General features: G+C 59.0%; 1 protein-coding gene across 7 annotated transcripts in view; it reads left to right on the forward strand.

Annotated features, from left to right (window-relative positions):
* The window catches only part of GSE1 (Gse1 coiled-coil protein), a 383892-nt gene that overhangs the window by 206083 nt on the left and 153493 nt on the right, over positions 1-24316 (forward strand). For 2 of the 7 annotated variants that reach the window (XM_073225433.1, XM_073225437.1), the window contains exon 1: positions 9553-10062. The exons of the other annotated variants lie outside the window; for them this stretch is intronic. In XM_073225433.1, the coding sequence (XP_073081534.1) occupies positions 10020-10062 (43 nt within the window). In that variant the 5' untranslated portion in view covers positions 9553-10019. Of the gene's footprint in view, positions 1-9552; positions 10063-24316 lie in introns of those variants that run through there. 7 annotated transcript variants of the gene reach the window in all.

The following is a 24316-nucleotide window of genomic DNA, read 5'->3' on the forward strand; positions in this document are numbered from 1 at the left end:
ATGAAGTGCAGCTGTGAACTCCGGTTTCAGGTCAGAAAGGCAATTTCTCATCCCTCCTCACAGCAATTGAGTCGAAAATCCAGGAGCTGTTTGCCTCGCCCCATGCCTCTGCCCTGGCCCTCACCCACCGAAGCCTGAGCTTAGGAGGCGGGCATCAATACTGAGGCTGTCAGAGGAAGGCGGCTGGGGTGCGGGAGGGAGCAGGCTGGAAACCGAGCTTGAGGCCCCACGGGGCGGCGAGGTGGGAGTGGGGAGCAGCTGGCCGGCTGCTCTGGGAGATCCGGAGGCTGTTTTTCCTCTCGTTTTAATTGGTCTTTGTGACTCTGATGGCAGGCCCGAGTCACCTAGTGGCAGCGGCTGGCCCACAGCTCCTGCCGAGCACACATCTGAGGCATTCAGGAGGCGCCAGGCAGCTGTTCCCACCTAACTGGATGGTGCTGGGCCTGGAAGGGCCTAGAAAAACAAAACCACAGTGGCTGGGAAAACCCAGAGCCCGCCTGGAACAGCGGCCTGTGGCCCGGGTGAGGCAGTGTGGGCACAGGAGAGAGCCCTGGCTTCCAGCTCGGGTCTGTCATGCCACCTTCGGCCACACAGTCACCTGAGAAGCCAGTTTCTGTCAGGCCCAGAGGAAAGGAGGAACATTTGCCACGCACAGTCGATTGGAAGTACAGGCCGAGCAGTGACTTCGCTGCTCTGTCCTGGGAGGAGGGCTAATGATTCACTCAGTGAACACCAAGAGCCTTGGGGGAGCCCATGAGCCGAGTGGTGGTAGGTGGGGGCGGTGGGGTCAAACCTGCCTGGCTTTGCAGCACTGCTGTGTGACCTTGGAGAAAGGCTTCTCTGACCCTGCTTCCTGGGCACTGCAGGGCTTGGATTTGAAGAGCCACTTGGAGAAGCTAATCATACTGTGGAATACAAAAAGGTGTGTGGCCTCTGGCAGATTAATCGCCAGTATCCCCTGCCCCCCTTCCTGCCACCAGGATGCCCAGCTTGGCTTGCCAAAGGAGGGCAGGGTCTCAGGCACAGCAGCCTCCTCCCTCCAGCGCCCTGGCAGAAAATCTGAGCTGTGCCCAGCCCCCACAGCACAGAGTCACAGTGCGCTTTGTGGCCAGCTCTACTGTGGACACCTCATGTATTTTTTTAAATCAGATTATCAGGATATAACTTTTATGCAATAATAGTCACCCTTTAAGTATGCTGTTTGGTAAGTTTTCACAAATGCTTACAGTGCTGGGACCACCAGGAGATACAACTTCCCCCAGCCCAGAAAATTCTGTCATGTCCCTTTGCACAGCCATCTCCCTGGGCCACCCTCCCAACCCTGGAACCACGATCTGTTTTCTGTCCCTGTAGCTTTGCCTTTTCTGGAACGTCACTCAGAGTAAGGCTTTCGTGTCTGGCTTCCTTCCCGAGCACGCTGCTGTTGAGGTCCACCCAGCTGGTGCGCGTGCACGGCTGCCGAGCGCTGTTCCGACGTGTAGACGCGCTGCACTGCTTCCTCTGTTCACCCCTGGTTGGACGCGACGGTTTTACTTTGCGTGTTCTAATTTTTCCACGACCGTCTTAGCTCGGGCTGCTGTGATTACAAAATGCACAGAGCGGGCAGTTTAAACAACAGCATTATTCTCACAGCTCTGGAAGCTGGGGGTCTGAGCTCAAAGCACCAGCTCTTGCTGAGGCCACTTCCTGGGGCAGACGGCTGCCTTCTGGCCGAGACCTCACGTGACTTCACTGGGCACTTGTGAAGAGAGGGTCTTCTGTCCCCGCTTCTTAGGACACTGATCCCAACATGGGGTTCCACCCTCATGACCTCATCTAAACACAGTCAACTCCTAAAGGCCCCTCTGAATACCTTGGTGTGGGGTTCTCAGGGCTTCCACGGATGGATCTGGGGGGACACATGTTCAGTCCATAAGAACCACTCAGTGATCCCGTGAAGGATCCAGGCAGGGGCATCCTTCACTCTGACGGCAGCTCGGAAGCCCAGCCCCCTTCTTGCAGGCCGTGTGGCCCGAGAGGCCGGAAGCGGGCCCTTCCTTGCCTGCCTTTCTCGCCTTTCCTGGTGCCCGGAGAGACCAGGGCACATGTGCCCTAAGCAGGAGGTGTCTGTACCGCGCGGCCCCATCTCCCAGTGTCAGGCCCAACCACGGCTGAAGATGCCTCTTGGTCACTGCCAGAGACTGGTGGGTTTTAATAAAACGGATGGGAGCACCGAAGCAGTTTGCCGCCCGGCCTGTACCGAGCCCTGCAATTACACTGATGCTGTTCGGAGAGTCAGGCTCTCTGACTGCATCTCTGATGTGGTGGTGCTGGATGGCCCTGCCAGCAGGGCTGTTTGTTTATTTACCTGATTTCCCCAGCTGGGACACACGGGGAGTGTGGGGATACAGGGTAATTAACGAGGTGGTGAGCCTGGATGTGGCCTCACGGCGCTCCTGCCCCGACCACCCACCTCTCCCTCTGGTCCTGGCGGCTCCAGGAATCACCAGAAGTTTGTAAAAATGCTGATGCCAGATCGCCTCTCCCCCGGGGTACTGACTGGAGTGATCTGGGACTGTGGCCAGGCCATTGGGATTTTTCAAAGCTCCCCCAGGTGAGTGTGACTGGTAGCCCCTGACCTAAAGGAAACAGATTCTTCTGGAAGCCCAGTTGGGAGCTGCCTCGTTCCCTGGACTCACTTGGCTCCTGTGGGCACAGGCGGTTCCCACCTGAAGGCCTGGGGTCATCTCCTTACGGGCCCACAGAATCCTGCAGAAGCTCTGAGCACAGGGACCCTCAGGAGAGATGTTGCCAGAGAGAAACCGCTGGTGGGCAGAACTCTGGGTGTCTTTACGGGCAGCACCCAGGCGTTTTCTCTGTTTATTTTGTTGACATTGACTGAGTACTCCTCTGCCGAAGTCCTGCTGGTGCCTGGTGGGTGGGGACCCCTGCCGGGTGCCTGGGGGCTGCCTGTGTGTGTCGGGCTTCGTGCCCCCAAAAGGGGTGCTCACCACCGCTGGTGTGCTACTGGGCAGACTGGCAGGGCCTCCTGGGCCTGAGCACCGCTCTGTTAGACGGGGCGGAGGGGCATCACCGCAAAGCAGCCCTTCTGTTCCCACACTGGATGAAGGTTCTGGATTTGGGGATCTGTGTAGCTAATGGGGCTGGGAAGGAAGCCCACCAAATGGGGCATGGGGACCTGGGTCTCTGCCCCGCCCTCTCTGCAGCCCCTCCTCAGAGACTATACCACTGCTCCCAGAATGGGCGCAGAGCTCTGGGCACTCAAGTGCACCAGGTGTCCGATAATTATGATTCACTGCGAAAGAGAAGCTGCCCGGGGCCACAGGCTGCTTGGTGGGGCTGGGGCCCGAGCTCAGTGTGAAGTCAGTGGGTAGGGGTGAGGCAGGTCCTGGCGGGTGGCCCCCCATGGGCCGAGGTGGCTCCTGGGGCCCCCAGCTGCTGGAGGCTGCGGTTGGCCTCTGTCCCTCGCTCCCCGCAGGCAGACCCTTGAGGCCGGGCTCAGACAGGACAGTCAGTTCTGGGGTCAAGAATCTGGGGGGCCTGGGAGAGAGGGTGGCTCTCGCCTTTCCTGTGAGCAACCCTACCCAAATCCTTTTCCCACCCATCCCTAACTTTCCTCACCTACAAAATGAGGCCACACCCCACCCTGATCTGGGAAGACCCCTGACACACATCTGACTGGGGAAGGCCCTGAGGGCAGGCCCTGCTTGGTGCCCCTCTCCAAAGCCCACTTGCCCCGCAGAGCCACTCGTGCCTGCCCAGGCCCGTCCTCCTGGCCTGGAAGCTCGGGGTCAGCCCAGGCCTGCCAGGGGCCAAGTCGCACCTCCTGCCCCTTTCTTGGGCTGAAATGTCCTTCCCACCCACGGCACACATGCACACACGACCCCTGTGGGTCAGGCCCTGCCCTGTGCACCTTACAAACATGAATGAACTTGTGTCATCCTCACAGCCACCTAGCGAGGGACTGCATGTAATGTCCCCCATTTTCCAGGTGAGGAAATAGGCTCGGAGCGCCTAATGACTCTCCCAAGGCCACACCACTGTCAGGTAGCAGAGCTGGGGTCTGAACCTGGGCATCTGGCCCCAGCCCGCCTTTGCTTGGTCCAGAGGAAGCTGGCGTCCCACTGAGTCAGCACGGTCCTGGCTTGGTGGAAGGTCACCAAAGGGCAGGATGGTATCTTGGGAGGTGCTGTGTGCCAGACCCACGGTGTCGGGCATGTGGTACACAGGGAGTCTGCCGTCAGCACGCTCCTTGTCTGATCTGGGGCACGAGTGGGGCTGGGAGATCAGGATGGCGTGAGGTGGGGTAGGGGAGAGGGCCTCCCAGGGAAAAGGCCTGGAGGGGGGCCCCATCAAGCTAGTTCTGGAGGAGCAGGGGCCCCACCCACCTTGGCCACCCTTTGCCTCCCATTCTGCTCTAGGATTTCCAAACTTCCTGTACCTCCCGCAGCACAGGGCCCACTGCACACCACCGTGAGGTGACAGCCGGTGGGGTGGGGACCAGGACCCACAGACAGGGAGGAGCCAGTTGGTCATTTTTCTGCCCTGCCTTCCGTGTGTTCCTGAAGGACTCGAGGCAGCTTAGTGGTGTTTACAGGAGGCTAGCTGGCATCCGGAGGTGGGAAGATTGCAGCGGGAGAGCGCTGGCGTCCTGAGGCCTGCTGGGAGGCCGTGGGAGGAACCCAGGCTGCCCTGGAGTAGGGAGCCAGCCCTGGGGACGCCTCCAGGAGGGACCATGGGACAAGCTGCGTTTCCAAAGAAGATCCCATCCTGCCATTCACCACCTGAAGACAGAAACAGGTTCTTTGCCACTGAATCACCGTGAAGCCCTCCCAAGCTGACCGGGGCTCCCACGGCCTCCTCTCCGGAAGACTCTGCTAGCTGGGCTCAGAGGCGTCTTCTGATAAATGAGCCTCCAAAGTCAGTGTCCTAGGCTTGCCGCCAGCCCAGGGCAGCCGAGGAGGTGTGCCATGGCTCCCTGGCTCTCCTCTGAACCCAAACAAAGGGCAGCTGGCTTGTGCAGGGCAGGCAGAGAGGGTAGGGAGTGGGGGGAGAGGGCAGGCCCCCCTGGCAGGCTCAGCTGGAAAAGGTCAGGACCCCACAGCCGGCAAGAGGGGTGGGAGGGGGAGTGTGCCAGACGCAGGGGCCGGGCCAGCCAACACCAGAGGCCTGCTCTGCAGCTGCAGCCTGGCCACCAACCCCAGGAATCTGGCAGCCCCAGTGGGGAGGCCACCCCTGACCTGGGAAGAGGACACAGGTCACTTGGGTTTCATTCCTTGCCATCTCCCTCACGGCTACGAAATGTGTCATCATCCCAGGGCCTGGCAGTCCTAGGCTCCCACACATGGGGAGTGGGGTGAGAGCAGGGGTGCTCCTCCAGGGACCCCGGGCCATCTGCATGTGGCCCACCACCCACGTGAGCAGGCCAGAGAGGTCTTCACACCCCCCCGAAAGAGATGCGGGGGACTCCACCCCAGCCCCCAGGCATCCAGCTCCGTGTGGCTGGGCAAGGGAATGGCATGGGGTTAGGAGCCCACCCCCCTTGACCCCCAGACTGAGAACATGACCCAAGGCTTGGTGCTGCCCCTGGCTCCCCAAGAGCAATAATAACAGGGACACATTGGTGAAGCCCTCCCTGTGCACTGGCTCTGCTCTGAGCCCTGTCTATGCCATCATGACAAAGGTCAGCACTACGGACCCCACTGACAGATGAGGAGGCTGAGGCTGCGTCCTCTGGCTCCTGTTTCTGTAGCAAGGTGGTGTTCAGGTTGGCCTGTGCCATTTTTCGTCCTTTGAGGGGCTCTGAGACTCCCCTCTCACTGCTGTCCACCTCTCCATTTTCTGCTTGGTTAGTGGTTCCTAATGATACATGTATTCATTCACCCTGGAGTTCAGCACTGGGGCCAAGTCCAGAGGCAGGCGAGGCAGGGTGCCAAACCTGCCCACCTCAAACACCGCCGTGTGCCTTTCTTTTCTGTCTGTACCTGCACCTGGGAACAGGCGGGCATCGAGCATGTATCCCGTGGCCTGCTTGTGAGAGTCTGTTGTCTGGGAGGTTGTATTTCCAGTCTGTGCTCTCGGGGTGGGAACGGCTCTTCCTAGGAAAGGGATTTGGAGCTAGGAGGACAGGATTTGGGAGACAGCAGGCTGGCCCTGGCAGAGCTCCACCAGCCCTCATAGGTCCTTCGTGTGTGTTGGAAGGAGCCTTTTCCGGGCAGCCATAACCCATCCCCAGGTGTGTGTTGATGAGCAGAGGGAGGGCTGGGTCTCAACTCCCATTTGCCATTTCATCCAGATGCTCTTGTGCAGTGAACCACTTGGACTGCTGTATTTAGCCACCCTGCTCCCAGGGCTTTTGTTGGCTCCCATTATCACTACCCCAGTTGGCTGCTGAGGCTCAGAGCACATACCCCATACTACCCAGCTGCCCCTTCACCCTGGGGAGACCAGGGTGCTCATTTCCACTGCCCTCTTGTTCTTTTACCCAGGTGCTTACTGGGGCTCGGCTAACTCGCGCCTGGGGGTGGCTTGGAGCCAGATGATAAGAGGTCATTTAGCCTGGTGTGCCCACTGTACGGATGAGAACACTGAGGCCCTGTGCGTAAGTGTGGCCTTGGGTGAGTCATTGTTAAGACTGTTTCTTGTCCCCAGCAGCTTTCTCCTTCGTCAAAAACACTTGCTATATACAGGGCCGCCCTTACAGGTGAGGGCACTTCCCCACGCTCACACAGTGGCGTTAACAGCTCACCTGAGTGCCTGTGACTGACATGAGGCTTAGCCACTGTCTTCCAATAGTTCCCACCAGGCAGCAGACCCCACAGTTCCCTATGACCCTGGTCTCGTCCCTGTGGGATGAAGTGGGGGGAGCCTCTAGGAGCCCCCACAGGACACACCTTTACCCAGTTCCTGGCCTCTGGCCTCCTGTCCCCGTGCCTGCTCTGCACCTGATAAGCGAGGCCCCACCGCTCCAGGAGAAACCAGCTGTACCTCACGCCCCCAAGCCACGTCCCCGGACCAGACAGTTCTCTGAGCCAATCTAGTCTGAAATACCAAGAATGTTCAAGGTCAGACACACTGGCCGGTGGACACTGTGTGTCCCTAATCCTTAGAGCAGCTGTTCTCAGCTCTGGCTGCACATTGGAACCACCTGAATTCTAGATTTACTGATGCTTCCTATCCCCAGAGATCCTGATATGACTGGTGAGGGCTGGGGCTCCAGCCTGGTATTTTTAAAGCTCCCCGGGTGGTTGGCATGTCCAGCAGTGATGAGAACCATCCTCACACCAATGCCCATGCCTATGGGGGAAACACGGGACTATTTGGATCTGAAACCTAGTTGTTTGCTAATCTGCAGAACAATGGGAAGAAACCCCTTAATAAAAATGCAGCGTAAAGCCCAACACTTTGTTTCAAAAAGCAAAATGATAATCAGAAGATGGGGGACTTGACTTGGTAGGACTTGGGGTACAGGAGGCCTCGACTGCTACGGGTGGGGCAGGGCCAGCAGTGAGCTCTCCTAATGCCTGTTGGGAGGTATTAAGTGATGGGAGGATGGTGGATACATGGGCAGTCCTGGTCCTGTGGGCCTGAACTTTATTCAGGAAACCAAGGAACATTCCAGAACCCAGGACTGTGATGAGGACTGAGCTGAAGAAACCAGGGGAGAGTCTGCTAGAACAGAGCAGACGGGGAGCTGTGAAAGCCGTCTGCAAATATCTGAGGTCTGGTGACACGGCGAGGGCTTGCCCACGGGGTACAAGTTGCGTGATTTCAGCTATCTCCAGGAAGCAGTTCTAAGGGAGCAGCCCCAGCCCGGCGCCAGCCCCCTGGGAGGGCGGAGCCGAAAGGAGGCCCAGCTGTTCCCTGGGCAAGTGCCTGGGGCGCGTGCTGAGCTGGGGTTCCTTAGATAGTGTTTCTAAGGGCATTTGCCTGAGCGTGGGCCTCGCTTAGCCAGACAGCCGAGGCTGGAGGATTCCTTGTGGGGAGCCGCCCTGTGCTTTTCAGGATGTGGAGCAGCATTTCTGGCTGCCACCCACTAGATGCTAGTAGCACTCCCCCCACCCTGCATTGTGACATCAAAAATGTCCTCAGACATTGCCAAATCCCCTGGGGGGCAAATATCACCCCCTGCCCCACTGAGAACCGGCCCTGGAACAATGGCTCTCCACGCGGGCTGCACACAGGAATCCCCCTGGGTGCTTTAGCCAGTACTGACGTTGGGTCCACGCCCGGAGGTGTGATATCAGTGGTGTAGGGATGGCCCCACAACGTGTGTGTGTGTAAATTGCATCATGTGGTTCTAATAAAGAGCAACGTTTGAGACCCCCTGGGGGAGACTTTCTCAAACTTGAGTCACCATCAGAATCACCTAGCTGGTGGCTCCAACTAACTCCCCAATTTAATTAGAATCACCTGGAATTCTCAGGCTCAGGCAAGTGTGGGAAACACAGCCCTGAGTGTCCATGAGCCCCTTGCGGCCTGAGGCTCCGGGATTCTGAGCTGAAAGCCCAGCTAGCTAGCCTCGCCGGGACCCCCTGTGCCTGCCCCTGGGTTTCCTCCTGGCCAGCATCCCTCCCTGTTCCCCTCTTCCATCCCAAGGTCTGCCCGACCCCCCTTACCTCCGCCATCTCCTCCCCCGCGACTTTATCCCAGCCCCCCGCCCCTCCACCAGCTCCGGGGAGCCCGCCTGCAGCCCGGCCCCTCCTCCTTCCTCTCTTCCCAGCCGGTGGCTCTCCGCGCCGGCTTGATTTAGTGGGCGTTGGAGGAGAAAGGCAGCTTGAGAGTCACGGAGAGCCTCTGTGCTCGCCAGCACTTATCTGGGAAGGAGAGGCCAGCAGCCCCGGGGAGGGAGCTGGGCTGTAAGGAACACACCTCTCTGCCCCGGAGGGGCTTGGCAAGCCCGCCATCATCACAGCGCTCTGCAGGTTGGCACCACAGACTACAAGCGCCCCCTGCCCCCAGCGCACGGCGTGGGGGCTGCCCCTTTCTGCCAGCCCCACTGCGGTGGAGGGGGAGGTTAGGGGAGGAGGCAGAGGCCGTAGCCGTGGCTCCTGCAGGCGGCGGTCAGCCCCGTGCAGCCCTAAGCCGCAGAGCCCAGAGACCCCTGGTTTAGGAGAGATGTCAGGGGCAGTAGAGGTATCCTGTGGTTGCTAGCGGATCAGTGGGGGCCAGCGAGGGCCCCCCACTCCTAAGCGTTTGGTTGTTTGCCTGCCCTCCCCTTCTGGTGCCTGTCCGCCCCCTTCCCCCCTCCTCTCTGATGAAAAATACAAAAGAAAAATGCGCCGGTGCCCAGGTCTGGGAACCCCAGCCCGCGGGATGGTGAAATGAAAAGCGGCCCCAATTAGAGGCTTTGGTTCTGCGAACTTGATGCTCGGCACTTGAACTGTCACGGCGGAGCCTTAATTAGCAGCGGCGGGGGAGAGGTCAGGAACAACTCAGCAGTCTTGACAAGCGCGTTATCAAGTGCAGGGGAGCGGGCGGGGCCGCCGGGGAGGGGAGGAGGGCGAAGGGGCGCCGCGGCGCGGGAGGCGGCGGGGAGGCGGCCGCCCCAGCCCCGCGGGAAGGGAATAAAATGGTCGCTGCGCGGCGGCCGCGCAGCTCCGGTTGGTGGTGCGGGAAGCCTCCGGCGAGGGCGCGCGGGCAGCGCGGGGCGGCGTGAGAGGCCGCTCGCTCGGCCCCCAGGCGCCCGGACCCTCCCCCCGGCGCCTCCCCCGGTCACTGCAGCGGGCAGGCGGGGGCGCAGCGGGCAGGGCGCACGGAGCGCGACGCCAGGACTCCCCGGGTGCTCCGGACCTGCCGGGAGTCCCGGGGCTCCTCCCCCTCGGGGGTCATTCCCGGCTGCCCCGCGGCCCGGTCAGCCGTCCCTGGCACCTCCCTGGGTCCCCAACCCCCAGCACGCAGCGGGCCCGAGGGCGCGCTTGGACGCCTCCGCAGTGACCTCCGCACCCACGGCGCTGGCTATGCTGGGAAGCCCCTCCTAGAGCGCCCTGGGGCCCCGCCACCCGGCGGGGAGGCACAACATGCTCGGCATGAAGACCTGGTCGTCCCTGCTCCAGACCCTCAGTAAGTGCCGGGCTAGCTGCCCTCCCAGAGGGAGGGGGGAGGGGCCGGGGATGGAAGTTTCCAGAGCGCACCGCCCACCCCGCCTGGCCCTCTGACCCCAGATTACCTCCAGGTCATGCACATGCTCCCGCACCGCCTGTATCCTCGTCACCCTGTCAACTCAGAAGAGAAGGCCATCGATTTCTTTTTTAAGTAGAAAAGCTCCATCTGCCTGCCTGTCTGGCAGCTCCTGGGGCACGTCCAGGGCCTGGGGGGCGAGAACCGTGGAGAATCGCCTTCAGGTTTTGTCCAGGCGAGGGGCGTACCAGCTTTGCTGCTGCACTCTCATGACTGGTGAGCAAGCTGGGCTAGGAGTGTTGGCCCTGGCTGGGCCTTCTGTGCCAGCAGGAAATCAGGGGACAGATCCAGGACCAAAAAATGGTGGGGAGCGCACTGCCCCCTCTTGTCTACAGGTGGGGAACAAGGGTGGGATGTGTGGGCTTAAACTGTGTTCACTGCGACTTGTCCCCTCTCCAAGCTGTGCTAGCATCTCCCTGGGTCCTTGGTGAGGGAGAACTTTCTACAGTGCTTTATGCGGGGACCCCGAGTTGCTGGTGCAGTAGCCAGGCAGGGGGGTAAGAAGCATCAGGGAGGTGCTGTGGACAGTACCCCCATCAGTCCCTGTTGGAGAGGGTTAAGCAGGACTCAGGCCCCGGGCACCCTGCAAGCCGAGGTGGAAGGTGGCATTAGGCAGGGCAGGTTCCCCAGATCCTCAGCTGGGAGAGAGAGAGCTTCCTTCCTGGTGGCTGGAGGGGGAGGAGGGTGGGACACTGGCAGCACAGCAGTTACCCCTCCCATTAAAGGTGGGACATCCCTGCCTCCAGGCATCTCTCCAGGGAAGAGAGCAGAGGCCCCCTCCCCAGCCCCACCATCCCCTCGCCCACGCCCACGGCTGGGTCTCCCGGGCCCTCCCCGCATCTCACCTTCCTGCCAGCCTGTGTCCCTCCATGTAAGCCTCTGCCTGTTTGAACTGTGGCTTTTAAAGCTTTTTGCCTTTGGAGAACTCAGGGGGGTAGAATCGCTTGTGGAGAGGTTGTGAACAGTTGATGATTATAGTCCAGCGGGTAGAAAGAGCTTAAAACAAATCCCCATCCATCAGATGTCGGCTTAGGCGGTTTCTGGAGCGCTCCTGGGGGTGCAGGGCGGGGTGGGGGTGGCAGCTCGGGAGGCAGGGGAGGCGCTTCTCCTTCCAGCAGCAGGAGCCTGCCACACCCCTCTCCTGCAGGTGCTCGGTGGTCACGCCCCTCTCCTAGGCCCCTGGTCACACTTCCTTCTGGGGCTGCCCTTCAGTTCAGAGGACCTTGCCACGTGGGGAGCTGGCAGCTCCAGAAGGCCCCTTGCCAGCGGTGTGCCCCTGGCCAGGCTACACGGCACCTCAGCACCTCAGTTTCCCAGCGTGTACAGGGAGGGCAGTCAAGGGGTGGCCGTGTCCTTGCGCTGCCGCAGGCTGAGGTCAGTCCCAGGCTTCCGCGACAGGTGAAGCTGCCTCCTTGGAGCTGTAAGGGCCACGCTTTGTCGCCGGTGAAGGGACCTGCATGAAGAAGAGCTGGATCCGCTGCCAGCCTCTGCAAGGAGCCCCTGCCGGGCAAGCCAGGGCTCACTCTGCTCAGGCACTGTCTCTTGCCTGTGGTCAAGCCTTAGGCCTCACGGCAGCCTCGGAAGTAACAGGTGCTGGCTGTGTTTGCAGGTGAGGGAACTGAGGCTCAGAGAGGTTGAGCTCACCCTCAGGTTCACACAGCTGGTGAGATGGCATTGGGAGAGGCAATGGGAGCCCAGGTGGTCCTGCTCCAGTGCCACATCCCTGGCCATGGCTGCTGGGTACCTCTTCCTCCAGCTCTAGAGAGGTCAGGTCACTCGACCCCATAGCAGTTTGGGCTAGCCCTTTGCTGCCTGCAGTGTGCAGCCATTGGGTGAGAAGTCAGAGTCCTCTGTGGCCTGCCCCCTGCCACCTGTTTCCATCCCAGCAGTCCAGACAGCCAAATCCCGTGTCTTGTCCTTATTCCTGTCTCTGTTCAGCGCCTGGGCCTCCGGGGAGGCACAGAGCATAACCACCAGGAGTGGGTTGGGGCAGCAGGTAATCTCCATGCCAGACTGATGAGAGGGGTGGGCTTTCCTTCTCAGAATAAAGGCATCTGTCCTGGTGGTAGCAGTGACTGCCTGTTGTTATTTTCCTCCCCCTTATGGCTCCTTTCTGCCATGTCCCCATACCCGAGGCCTAGCTTAAAAGCCACCTCCTCCAGGAAGCCTTCCAGTTCCCACCCAGCCATATGTTATCTCACCTGCCCCTTCCTGTTCTCGTGGCCCTGTTTACTAGGTGGACTTCTAACCTTTGTACCTATTTTCTCTGTCCTGTTAGAAGTCATAAGGAAAGATCCTTTTCATTCTCACCCTGGAGTCTCCCAAGGTGCTGAGTACATGGTGGGTGCTCCACAGATGCTTATCGGGTACATAGAGGGTATCTGTTTTTCTGGCCAGACCATCCGGTGTTTAGTCCCACTTCCTCCATGTTCACTGGGTGCTTGGCTCTGATGAATTTGGGAATATCATCTCAAGTTGATGTGGATCCTCTGGGGGTCTTCACAGGGTTTCCAAGCCCCGTGGGTGGTGAGGCCCAGCCCTGGAGGCTCTGTCCTTGGGGCCAGGAGGGCAGCCTCGCACCTGGACAGCCAGCCAGCTATGGGGAGGCCGCAGCAGGCACTCGGGGGACCATGTGATCGGCTATGGAAAGGATGTAGGGTGGATTGCCTCTAAAGCCAGGTCAGGCTTGGGGCTCGAGGTCAGGTCACACTGCTGGGACAGGGTGCTGCCACTGTGTGTTGGGTGAGGGGCTGGGGCAGCTGAGACCCAGCCTTGGTTGTGAGATTATTCCCAAAGCACAGTTCCAGGGAACCACCTGAAGGAGGCTCCTACCCTGAGAGTCTGTGGCCTCAGAGGAGGGCTGGGGTCGGGGTGGAGGTGGCATCATTTGTGTCTTTTGTCTTTCTGTAAGTGAACCAGGTTTGCAAATGGAATTTGCTCAATTAAAAAAAAAAGATAACCCTCTAGAGACCCTCAGCCAGAAAGGATGAGACAAATTAAGAAGTGGGACTGAGCAGGTGGTTTAATGGCCAGGTTCTGGGCTCCCCACGGTCTTCAGCAGCCAGGTGGGAATGTGGGGCCTTCGCTAGTTAGTGTGGGGCACCTGCGTCTCTGCTGTTGCCTGTCTGCCTGTTAGGAGCACCGGTCTGGAGTCAGATGGCCTGGGTTTGCATCCTGGACCTGCGTCTTACTGGCTGTGTGTCCTTGGGCAAGACACTCTCTCTGTGTCTCAGTTTCTTTGTCTATGAAAGGGCAAATAATAGCATCTGTCTTGTTGCAAGAAGCCATTTCTTGGTAACAAACCACCTCAACACAGTGGCTTAACACAATGACAAACACTTTTTGCCCACGAATCTCGGGAAGCAGTGAGCAGTTCCCACTCAGGGTCTCCTGTGGTCACAATCAGGTGGAGCTACTGGGCCCTCCCCTTGTCCCTCTCCCCTCCCCACCTTTCCTGACCAGGGTTGTTCATGCTGTTGCTTTGAGGCAGCCACTGAGCCCACCCAGGATCCTGGGGAGGGGATGGAAACCTCACCCCAGACGGAAAGAGGATCAAAAACTTGTGGGCGCATTTCAGAGCCCACACATACCTCCGAGGGGTGTTGGACTAAGTGGTTCATACAAGTAAACAGTGCTCAGAAGATGGCAAGTAGTTGGTAAACATTAGGTCTCAGAAATTCCTTGCATTTAAGGTGACGTGGGGCAGGGTGCATGGAGGAGAACAGTGGACTGGGGTCTGTAGAGGGCCTGGGGTCATAGGCCTGCCTGCTCCCGTGTTGGGGTTCCCTCTCTGCCCACCCCTTGTTTTTGGAGTGACCCTTGACCTTTACACCTGCTCTCCTCCTTTATGCCTGTGTATCTGGCCTCCTAAGCGCCATACCTGCTACGAAACCCTTGACAGAGGTCCTCGTGGCAGATGGCCTCTCATCTGTGGGGTTGCTGACGTGTTTGTGTTCAGGGGTCCTTGGAATGATGCGGGAGACACCCTGGAGGTGCAGGGAAGAATCTAGAAGCAGACATGTGGCCTTGGGCAAGCACTTCCCTTCTTGGGGCCTCTGCCTCCCTAACTCCAGGGCAGGGGCTGCACCAGCTTCCTAGGGCCTGTGTCCTGGGGTGCGCCAGTGCTGTGTGTGCCCTGCTCGTGCCTGGAGTTTTCCTTGGTGCATCCTCTTGGGGTGCTGCACTCATAACACTGATCCATACCTGGCAGAGGTGAGGTCCCTTGGGGGCAGAAAAGCAATTACGCTGCATCTGGGGAGCGGTGGGTCCGGGAGGGCCATGTGGGTGCCCCTGGGGAGGGGCCGTGCCCCGCAGGAGGTGGGTGAGCTGCCAGGGCCTGCGGCCATCAGGCCGCCTCAGGGGAGCCAGCCCCTGCCCCTCCAGCCACCTGAGTGGAGAAACCCCAGCGACCCAGTCAATGTTTCTTTTAATTAGAGACAATTAAATGGTGTAGCGGGTGGCAGCCTGGTAGCTTCTTCAGGAGGGAGCAGAGAGCCCAGACGGAACCGAAAAAAATAAAAAGATAAAATAAAACCCAGTGAATTTTTAATAGCGATTATCTTCTGACACATAGTGCGTTGCCATCTGGCAGGCGCACAGGCCCAGTGAAGCCTGATGCTGGCGGGTGGGGGCAGCTGCAGGGTTCCCGCCGCAGCCAGAGCAAGGCGCTCCCGCCGTGGATGCCCCCGTGGTGGGCTGGGGGCTCGGCCACGCTGGAGGTGCTAGCCTGCACCTTGGGCTTTCTTGGCCCGGCCCCCCCATTTCATAGGCCCCTGCATGGTAACACCACACCCCCCATCTGGTCTGCATGGAGAGGCTGGGCCTCTGGCCCAGCATTTCTGGCCGTAGCACTGCCCCAGGTCCGGTGCCTGCTGATGACATGGCTCTGCTAGTACCAGAGGCACGCAGGTGGCATCGTGAAGTCGACCCGCGTACCAGCCTCTCAGACTGCCCGTTCAGCCCTTCACTAAGCTTCCACTCGTGGCTGGACCCCAGGGTGGGCCTTGATGGCGCAGGGATGGAAAGTTTGTCCCCTGTGTCACTTAAGGTTGAGGGAGAAATCTTGGAGTGGTTACATCTTGGACACTATTGACGTTTGGGGTCCGTCGCTGCTTTGTCATGAGGATGTTCTGGGCGTTGTAAGAGGCTGAGCAGCAGTCCTGGCCTCTTCCCGCCATATGCCAGTAACATCCTCTGTGGTGACAACCAGAATGTCCCCAGAGATTTCCCATCGTCCCTGGGGGCGGGCACAGTGGGCCCCCTGAGAATAACTAGCATGAAGTAAGTGTATGAATGTCCCGGGGCTTCCATAACAGCACCACACACCGGGGGGAGCTGAAAAAAACGCATTTATTCTCTTGCAGTCCTGGAGGCCAGAAGTCCTAAATCCAGGTGTGGGCAGGGCCGCACTCGCCCCAGAAGCTTCAGGGGAGGGTCCTGCCTGCCCTGCAGGGCTCCTGGGAGCTCCAGGCATCCTTGGCCCGGGGCCGTGTCCCTCCCGTCCTCACACGGCCTCCCCTGTGTGCTGTCTCGCTGCATCCAAGACCCTCTCTTGTAAGAACAGCAGCCACTGGGTTAGGGCCACTCTAATCTGCTGTGGCCTCATTTTAACTTGGTTGTATCTACAAAGACGCCATTTCCAAATAAGGTGCCAGTCTGAGGTTCTGGGTGGGCAGGCATCTGGGGGACACTTGTGAGCCCAGTACAGTAATGCTTTCATGGAGGGAGGGACAAAGGATGAGCTGAGGCACAGCAGAGAAGGGCGGTAGCTCCCCCCAGGGAGGGGCTCTGCCACTTGATGTTTGCCTGTTATGGGTCGTGGTCAGGTATGCGTCCCCAAAAGCTATATTCAAGTTCCAACCCCTGGAACCTGTGAGCGTGGGCCTTGCGGAGGTAAGGAGGTCCTGCTGGGCTAGCAGGGGCCCTAGTTCAGTGTCTGGGGTCAGGCACCCACTGGCAAACAGGCCTTGGAGCTGGGCAGGCAGGCACTGGAGGGATTTGTCCCCAAGCCAGGAACGCCAGGGATTGCGGGAACACCAGGAGCTGTAAGAGGGGGCGGGCCCTCCTAGAGCCTCTGGGGGAAGGGCAGCCCCAGGACTCTTGATTTCGGGCAGCTGAGGCCCCAGCGAGTGGGAGTCTGTCTGTCAGTGCCATGGCACTGATCCATGCCTCCCGGGAGGGGCCGTGGGCGTGTTTCTCTCTCCTGCCTACTTTGGTGGGCCATTTCCTTTCCCCAGGACTCGTTCAGGGAAGGTCACCCTCACTGTGTACGGCTGGTACCTGAGATGGCGGGGGGTGGGGGTGGGGGTTGTGTCCACGCTGGTAGCGTGGGGCTTAGCCCGGACCCCATGATGCCATCGAGTAGCCTCTGGCCTCTCCTAAGAGCTCAGCACCCCATTGGTTCATAGGTGGCCAGGCTGCCACACCAGGCTTGAAAAGGAGAGAAATTTCTGAGAGTTCACCCACCCAGGAGACCTCGTAGCAGGTGCCTCTCCGGGCCTGTGAAACCACCCAAAGGCAAAGGACCCGGTCCCCAAAGCTGTCGGCCCTGCATGACCCAGTGAGGGGACTTTGGGAGCTTGCGGCCAGGCCCCAGGAGAAGGGGTCTGGCTCCCTCTCCTGGGCTCTCTGGAGCTCCCTACCGCCTGGTGCCCATTGGTGGCTCAGCCTGCCAGCTGTATGTGGGTGTAGCTCCCAGCTGGGAGCTGGCATGGCCCCACCTCCCCGTGCTGCAGAGGGGGCCGAGGGGCTCTGGGCAGGAGCTTGTATTCTGGGCGGCAAAGATAATACAGGAGCAAAGCCTTTTTACCCTGTGGAGTTGACTGGAGGAGCTGGAGGCAGGGCAGCCACGTACGGCAGGGTGAGGGGCAGGGTGAGGCCTGGTGTGCGAAGGAAATCACCGTCGGGGCTGCTGTGCCCAAGGGCCACAACCCGACTCATTGTCTCCCGTTCTGGAGGCAGAAGCCCGTACCTGGAAAGCCATGTCCCTTCAGGGAATCAAGGGAAGAATCCTTCCTCAACGTACAGCTCCCTGGGCTTGTGGCCCTGTCTCTGCTCGGTGTCCACATGATCTCTGTGTCTCCTCCTCTTATAAAGATGCTCAGCCTGGGATTTAGGGTCCTCCAGGGTGATCCAGAGGATCTTATTTCAAGATCCTTAATTATACCTGCAAAGACCCTTTTCCCAAGTAAGGTCCCATTCACAGGTACCAGGGATTAGGGTGTGGATATTTATTTTGGGAGGACCACCATTCAGCCGCACCCCCTTACCACCGGCTTCAACCAAGACCCCTGAGAGGTGGCTGGCCCAGAGCTGGGCAGGCTGATACCCGCCCAAGAGCCTCTGAGGCAGAGCCCCGTGTGGGGAGCGGGCCTGGAGTGGTCAAGAAACAGCAGGGAAGCAAGGGGTGGCATGGGGAGAGGAACAGGTATGTGCCGTGGTTCCAAGGGCAACCCCCATACTGGAGAGAGGTGGGCTCTCTGGAGGGTTTGGCCAGGGGGCACAGGAGCTGGGGGCCTGGGCAGAGGGAGGGGGTCCAGCAAATTGGCTACTGCACCAGTCCAGGCAAGTTACAGGGCTGGGCCAGGCAGGGGCAGAAGAGGAGTCAAGAGGCGTGAGTTGGTCTGTCGTCTGGGATGCAGGGCAGCCTGTCCTCCGGCAGATTTCTGCCAGTCTTCCCAACAGCCCGGCCACCACCACCACCCGCCCCTCCTCCCACCTGCCCTGCCATGTCGGCAGCTCTGCGGGAAGAGAACAGCTGGAGGCGCAGGGAAGGCGGCGGGTGAGGAGCCCTGAGGGGCGGGGATGCCAGAGGGGCTGTGCCAGCCTGGGCAGGGGGTCACATTTCATTTCTTTCTCCGCAGCATTTCCCACAATTAAACCTGAGCGCCTGGTGCTGATGGTTTAACGGCAGCTGTGGGGAATGCACTTCCCTCGCCTGTGACCCTCCTCACCGGCTCTCCCCCGCCTTTCTGCTTCCTCTCCCCTCCCCATGCCCCCCTTGTGCCCCCCAGGCTGCCCTCTGCCTGGAAGCTGAGCCCCCCAGGGCTGGGGGTGGGGGTCACAGGATGCCGTGAAGCCCTTGTGCCAGTTTCCAAATGAATGTTGCTTTTAATACTCCATCCTTCAGTCCTTATCTCCTCTGATTTATTGGACAGACCCCACCGTGCTGATGGATTTGAGGCTCGGCCTCGGCGTCTGAATTTCGCTGTAATCTCCCTCTTGGCTCTGTTCTCCAGACGTCTCTAGTTTATCTCCTGATTCAGTCAGGGCGACCCTGTGTCCTCTGTGCCACAGCTAATGTGGCCCAGGGACGATAAATTGTGACTTGTAATAACATTCCCGATGGATCCATTGACCTGCTCTGGGGGCCCCACTGACCCCTCCTGGTCCCTCATGGACAGGATTCCAACTTTCTGTCCCCCCGCTGCCTTTATCTCTGCCCACACCAGTCGGGTCCACACCCCTGGGGCAGCTGAGGCAGGACCGTGTTCAGGGAGGTGCCAGGGTAGATTGGAGGATCACTAAATCCCCAGCCGGCGTCCAGGGCTCCGAGGCCACCTTTCCCAGCAGCTGTGGCCAGCAGACCACCTGAGCCAGGCCCAGACGCTGCTGCGCCCTTTCCTCCCCTGCTGCCACCGGCCACACCCAGACCCATGTCAGCTGCCCACCTGCCGCCCCTTGGGATGTCTGTCCACTCAGCTTGGCCAGACCGAGGCTGAGATAGACTTTCCTCCTCATGCTGAGGAGCAATCAGTTAAAATACTCCTGGCCTTGCCTTCAGAAGCCAGTTTATCCGTAGCGTGCCGCGGTCCTGCTGCGATGCTTGGGCAGGTCGGAGCCTTATAAATCTAGCCGCTAGGCTGCGAGGTTTTGTCTGTGTGGCTGTGGGAGCCCATGTCTGGTGCCAGGGCCTGTGATTTCCCGGGCAGGAAGTTCTCTCACAGGGGAAATGAGCATCTTGCTTCTGCCAGGAAGGAAGGGGAGGTGAGAGTATTTCCCCTGGGGAATATTTCTTCTTGAGGCCTGAGGGCTCCCGTCTGAGAACATGACGGGATCCCCAAAGGCTGGGCTGCATGGAGGTTCCTTGGCAGCCGGAAGAGGCCTGCCAAGGTAGGATGACCTCCAGAGAATCACAAACTGAATGGGTAGGAGATGGCAGGGTTTCCTTGCACCTTCTAATCCCTCTTGCATACACTTCTTACAGTCTCAAAGTGGGCAGTGCACAAACCTGGGGCAGCACATTGCACCCTGTACCCATGTTGTCACAGCCTGGTGGGGACATTTTAAGTGTTCTGGGTGCAGAATGGCGTAGGGAGACCGTCTCAGACCTGGGTCCTTGCAGCTACCACTCTTGCCTTTTGTTCCTTGGGTTCTGCCTTATCAGCAAGTTTTAGGCCCCTATGTTCCCATCTGCCTCATGGCCTGTACATGCTGTTCCCACTTTCTGTAATGCTGTTCCATGCAGACCACAGCTTTTCCTTCAGATGGAGCATTTTTTGCCCATTTTCGGAGCCCATTTAGAGGATGTGCTAGTGTGAGGTTGATTCTGTGTGTCTCCCTGCTGAGCCAGGCTTCACAGGGGCAAGGATGAGGTCAGCTGTTTGGCTTAAAAGCCTGTCCCCAGTGCCTAGAACATGGATGCAGGTGGTACTCAGTGATGATTCTGGATAAATGTTCTGTTTTCTGTGCTTCCTGAATCTTTAGCCAAAACTAAAACTGCGCAAGGCCTTCCACCACACGCACTGCCTGCTTGTGAGTGGTGCCCTCCTGGCCAGGGGCCGACCTCCACCCTGATCAGGCCATTCCCTAGGTGGGCCCCGCCCTCTGTCCTCATGTGTTTGCAATCATTCTGGACTCTCTGGAGTCACTTGCTGAGCACAGAATAGGCTTCAAGGGTTTGTGGTTATTTTAGCAATTTAGTGACATGCATTTCACATACCATACGTTTCACCTGTTAAGCTGTACAAGTCAGTCATTTTTGCATGTTCACAGAATTGTGCAAACATCACCACCACCTCATTCCACAACACTTCTGTCACCCCATAGAGAAACTCCATACCCAATTTGTCACCTTCTATTCCCCCCTCCCCTGGCCCCTGGAACCACTAATCTACTTTCTGATTTTATGGGTTCACCTGTTCTGGGCAGTTCCTATAACTGGAATCATAAAATCTGTGGCCTTTAGAACTGGCATCTTTCACTGAGCATGATTTCAAGGGTCGCCCACGCGTAGCATGATTAGGGTGTCTTCCTTTGCACACTGACTAATGTCCAGTGTGTGGAGAGAGCACAGTTCATTCATCCGTCCCTCTGTGGATGCACGTTTGGGTGGTTTCTGCATGCTGGCTGTTGTAAATAGAGCTGCCACGAATGCGCATGTGCAAGTTTTTGTGTGGATTTGTGTTTGCATTTCTCTGGGCCTCCAGGTGTTTAACTCACCCGCCGCCCCTCCCTGTTTGGCGGGCTTCTTGGTGACTCTGGGGTCGCCGGGTGCCGTGGGAGCGGGTTGCGGGTGTCACTGGTGCAGGGGAATGAACCTTTCAAGGGCATCACCGCGTGCTTGATGCTGGCCCTAGCCTGTGCACGAGGCCTCAGCAGCTCTCGGGGGGCTGTCCTCATGCCCAGCACACAGAGGGGAAACTGAGGCCTGGGAGCCTTGTTTCTGGCTGCAGAGCCAGGATTTGTTTCCCCCTCGCAGCTCTCCAGGCCCTCTTTGCAGGTGGGAGGGCCCGTGGCTCAGAGGGCCGGGAGGTGTGTGAGATGGCGCAGTGCAGGGGGGCTTCTCTAGCACCCACCCCTGTGTTCCTTGCCACTCCCGAGCACACGGTTGAAATCCCTCTCACAACACCTTGGTGTAGTGTGGACTGTGCTGTTCCCATTGCTAGATGAGGAAATCAACACACAGAGAGGCCAGTAGTGTGCCATGGCCACCGGCCTTCAGGGGCGGCGCCGGGCGTAGCACTCAGGCAGTTTGGCCTCAGACCCTCTGCCTGAACCCCGACACCAGGCCGCCTAGGAAACAGCAGGTGTTTGGATGTGGGCAGAGAAATCCCGGAGCCCACCGGGTGAGGCGTGCCTCCTGTGCCTTCCTTTCTGACTGGCCGTGGGACCAGGCCAGTCTGTGACCTGTGTAGCCTCCGTCCCTGCCCCCCTTACCGGATCACAGGTCCCTGGGGAGCCTTACCACCGCACCCTGTTCCTGAGCCCACCTTCTCACCCGTCCCCAGCTGCCCTAGGCAGCTGTGCAGCCCATCGGCCGGCCGGTCCCCGCTGTGTGCGGTGTCCGATTGCCATCCCAGGAGACGGCAGGGACCTCCACCTGGGGCAGGTGCTCTCACAGCAGGTGCGCTGGCCAGTGGGGTGGCCAACACTCACCAAGACAAGTGGGGGCCAGGCTGGGTGGCCAGCACTGTCGGGGGTTCCGGGCCCCCCTTCTAACTTCTCTGCCTGACACCCAGAGCTCTCCCTGAGGCCTCAGCTTTAGGCCCAAGGCCTCCGCCCCACCTCCCTCTGCTCCTGAAATAATAATCGCCTGGAGCAGCTGGGCTCCACGCTCAGTGAGCGCTGGCGGGTCCCCCAGGGGGCAGTGAGCGCAGAAACCACCGGTTGCTGTCACCCTTCTCCCGGGACAGCGTGTGCTGCCTCTGCTCGGATTTCAGTTTTATTTTTTCGCTTGCCCTTCCTCCCTGCCTGGGCCGAACGCCCTAACAGTCCCCCAGCTCCAGCCAGTCCTGACACTGGCTCTTCCTGAAGCTGCCAGACATCACTGAGGTCTGAGCCAGACTTCCCAGGTTCAAGCCCAGGCTCTGCCACTGGTCAGCTGTGCAGCCTCAGTTCCCTTATCTGTAAAATGGAGATAACAATTGCCCCTTTTTGCGAGATTAACTGAGCTAAGCCATGTTATGTGGTTTCTGTGACGGCAGCAGCATCCATCAGGCTCAGAGATGACATGGGACAGACTGGGTGGGAGGTAGAGGGGTGGGATGCTTGAGAAGGGCTTTTGGGGGCGGGTGTTGGAGTTTTCTAGATGGAAGAGGAGGGGCTTGAAGGGCCCCCCCAGTAAAAGGAATCCCGGTCAAAGGACTGCCTTTAGTCTTGTGTATGTGGATACCTCCTCCTTCTAAGGGGGGAGTTTCAGGGTGTTTTGGGTGAGCTGAAACCCTCTGTCCTGCCCTTGGCCTCGGTTTGGACTGCCGGCACCTGCAAGGGCTCGGGGTGGCCAGCTTCCAGGAACTGAGATGCGCGCTCCACACAGGGCCTGGCTACTGTTTCTTACCTTGACCCACAATCTCTGCTGCTGGAGTATGTGGGGGGGGAGGTGTGCTCTGTGCTTGGCACACGGGGTGGGGGTGGGAAAAGCACAGAACAGGTGCAGTGGGGACGGCCTGCGCTGTGCGCTTCACCCCGCGCAAGCTGCTTATTTTCACAATGACCCGCATGAGAAGGTAACTTCTGCGCTGTGTGCCCCACCCCCATTTTACAGATGAGGAAACTGAGGTCCAGAGCCACTACTGTGACTTGCCTGAGGTGAAGTGCTGGGAAGGGACAGCGCTGGGACGCCCACACCCTCAGCCAGCACACTTCGTAGCCTCTACAGGACAGGCCGGACCTCCACCCCAAGGCCTGGTGACTTGGTGTCTGGAGGCCTGAGGCCCTTCACCTCTGGCTTTCACACCCTCACCTGTAAAATGGAGCTGTCACATTGTTCAGAGGCGCAGAAGGCTGCCAAAGGCTTTTGTAAGCTGTGAAGTGCCCTCCACGTCTGCTGCTGTCAGGAGAGCAGCAGATACATGAGGTGGTGAGTGGCCCGTGCCAGAACTCACTGGAATTTGCCAGGACATTCCAGAACCATCAGCTTATGGCTGCACTCTTTCTGGGGGTGCCCAGGGGGTACCCAGTTCTCCCAGGTAAGAAGAGTGAGCACATATGTGCCTCCTGGCAGAGAGGGCAGATCTGAGCCGGGCCTGGCAAGGTGACAAGAACGTGGCTCTCCAGAAAGGCTGGTGCTCAGCTTGGAGGGCAGGGACCAGGGCCAGCCTGGGTTCAAACCTCTCCCCGTCAGGGACCACCTGTGTGACCTCTCATGACTCATTCAACCATGCTGGGCCTCAGTTTTCCCTCTACAAAATGTGGGTGATAGTGGTTCCTACCTGTGGGGTAGATGTGAAGCCTGACATGTGTCACATGGGTGGGAGCATCTATTGAGGGCCAGACTCTGTCATAAACATCACACGGTAGCTGCTATCGCTTCCTGCCTGGGAGGAGGCAGATTGAAAATGGACGTGTGCGGGAGAGGGGACTCTCTAGAGTCGGAGCCCCTCCCTGTGACCTTTAGCCCTGGGCCATTGTCTTACCTACTCAGTGCCTCAGTTTCCCCATCTGTAAATTGAAATGCTAAGGGACTGGCAGAACCCTTCCAGCACCTGTGGGCCCGTCCCAGGCCTGGCACACAGTAGGTGCCTTATGAACATTAGTTTCTGTGGCCTTGATCTTCCACCAGCCAACACCCAGCCCTGAGCCACTGTACCCGGCCACTTGGCAGGCCCTGGGAGATCGAGTGTCCCAGAGGCGGCAGGCTGAGACCGGTGGACCTCCCAGCCGCACACCTGAGAACCTGCTGGCAAGTGTTTGCTTAATTAATTGACTTTGAGAGAGGGAGCCTGTCCCCACATAAATCTGCCAGCAGGCTCTGTGCCCGCCGCCGGATGCAGCAAATGCAAGCCTAGACTTTAAATAAGGGTATGGTTATTGTTTGAATAATTGAAGAACGTCGGGAGGCAGCAGCCCTCGGCACAATGTCCTCCCATCCACGGCCAGCTGGCTTCTGGGCCGTCCCCACTGGTGCTGCGCTGCCTTGCTGACAGCCCCTTAGCTGGCAGAGCAGGAGACTTTCAGGCCCGGGGGCTCTTTGAAACCTCCCAGCAACCTTCAGGAGAGGGATGTATAGATCAGGTGCCCCCGTTTAGCAGATTGGGAAACTGAGGCTAGGTGGTTAAAAGGCACAGTGGGTCCTGGAGTCCAGTGGTCTGAGCTTGGTGAAGCTGGTTCTGCTTTCCTGCCATTCTTTCCTTCAAGGGGAAGAAGTGGCCCCCTTCTGAAGCCCTTTAGGGATTGTGACATGTCACCCACAAAGGCC

The sequence above is a fragment of the Manis javanica genome, chromosome 17, assembly GCF_040802235.1.
Source record: "Manis javanica isolate MJ-LG chromosome 17, MJ_LKY, whole genome shotgun sequence".
Classification (NCBI taxonomy): domain Eukaryota; kingdom Metazoa; phylum Chordata; class Mammalia; order Pholidota; family Manidae; genus Manis; species Manis javanica.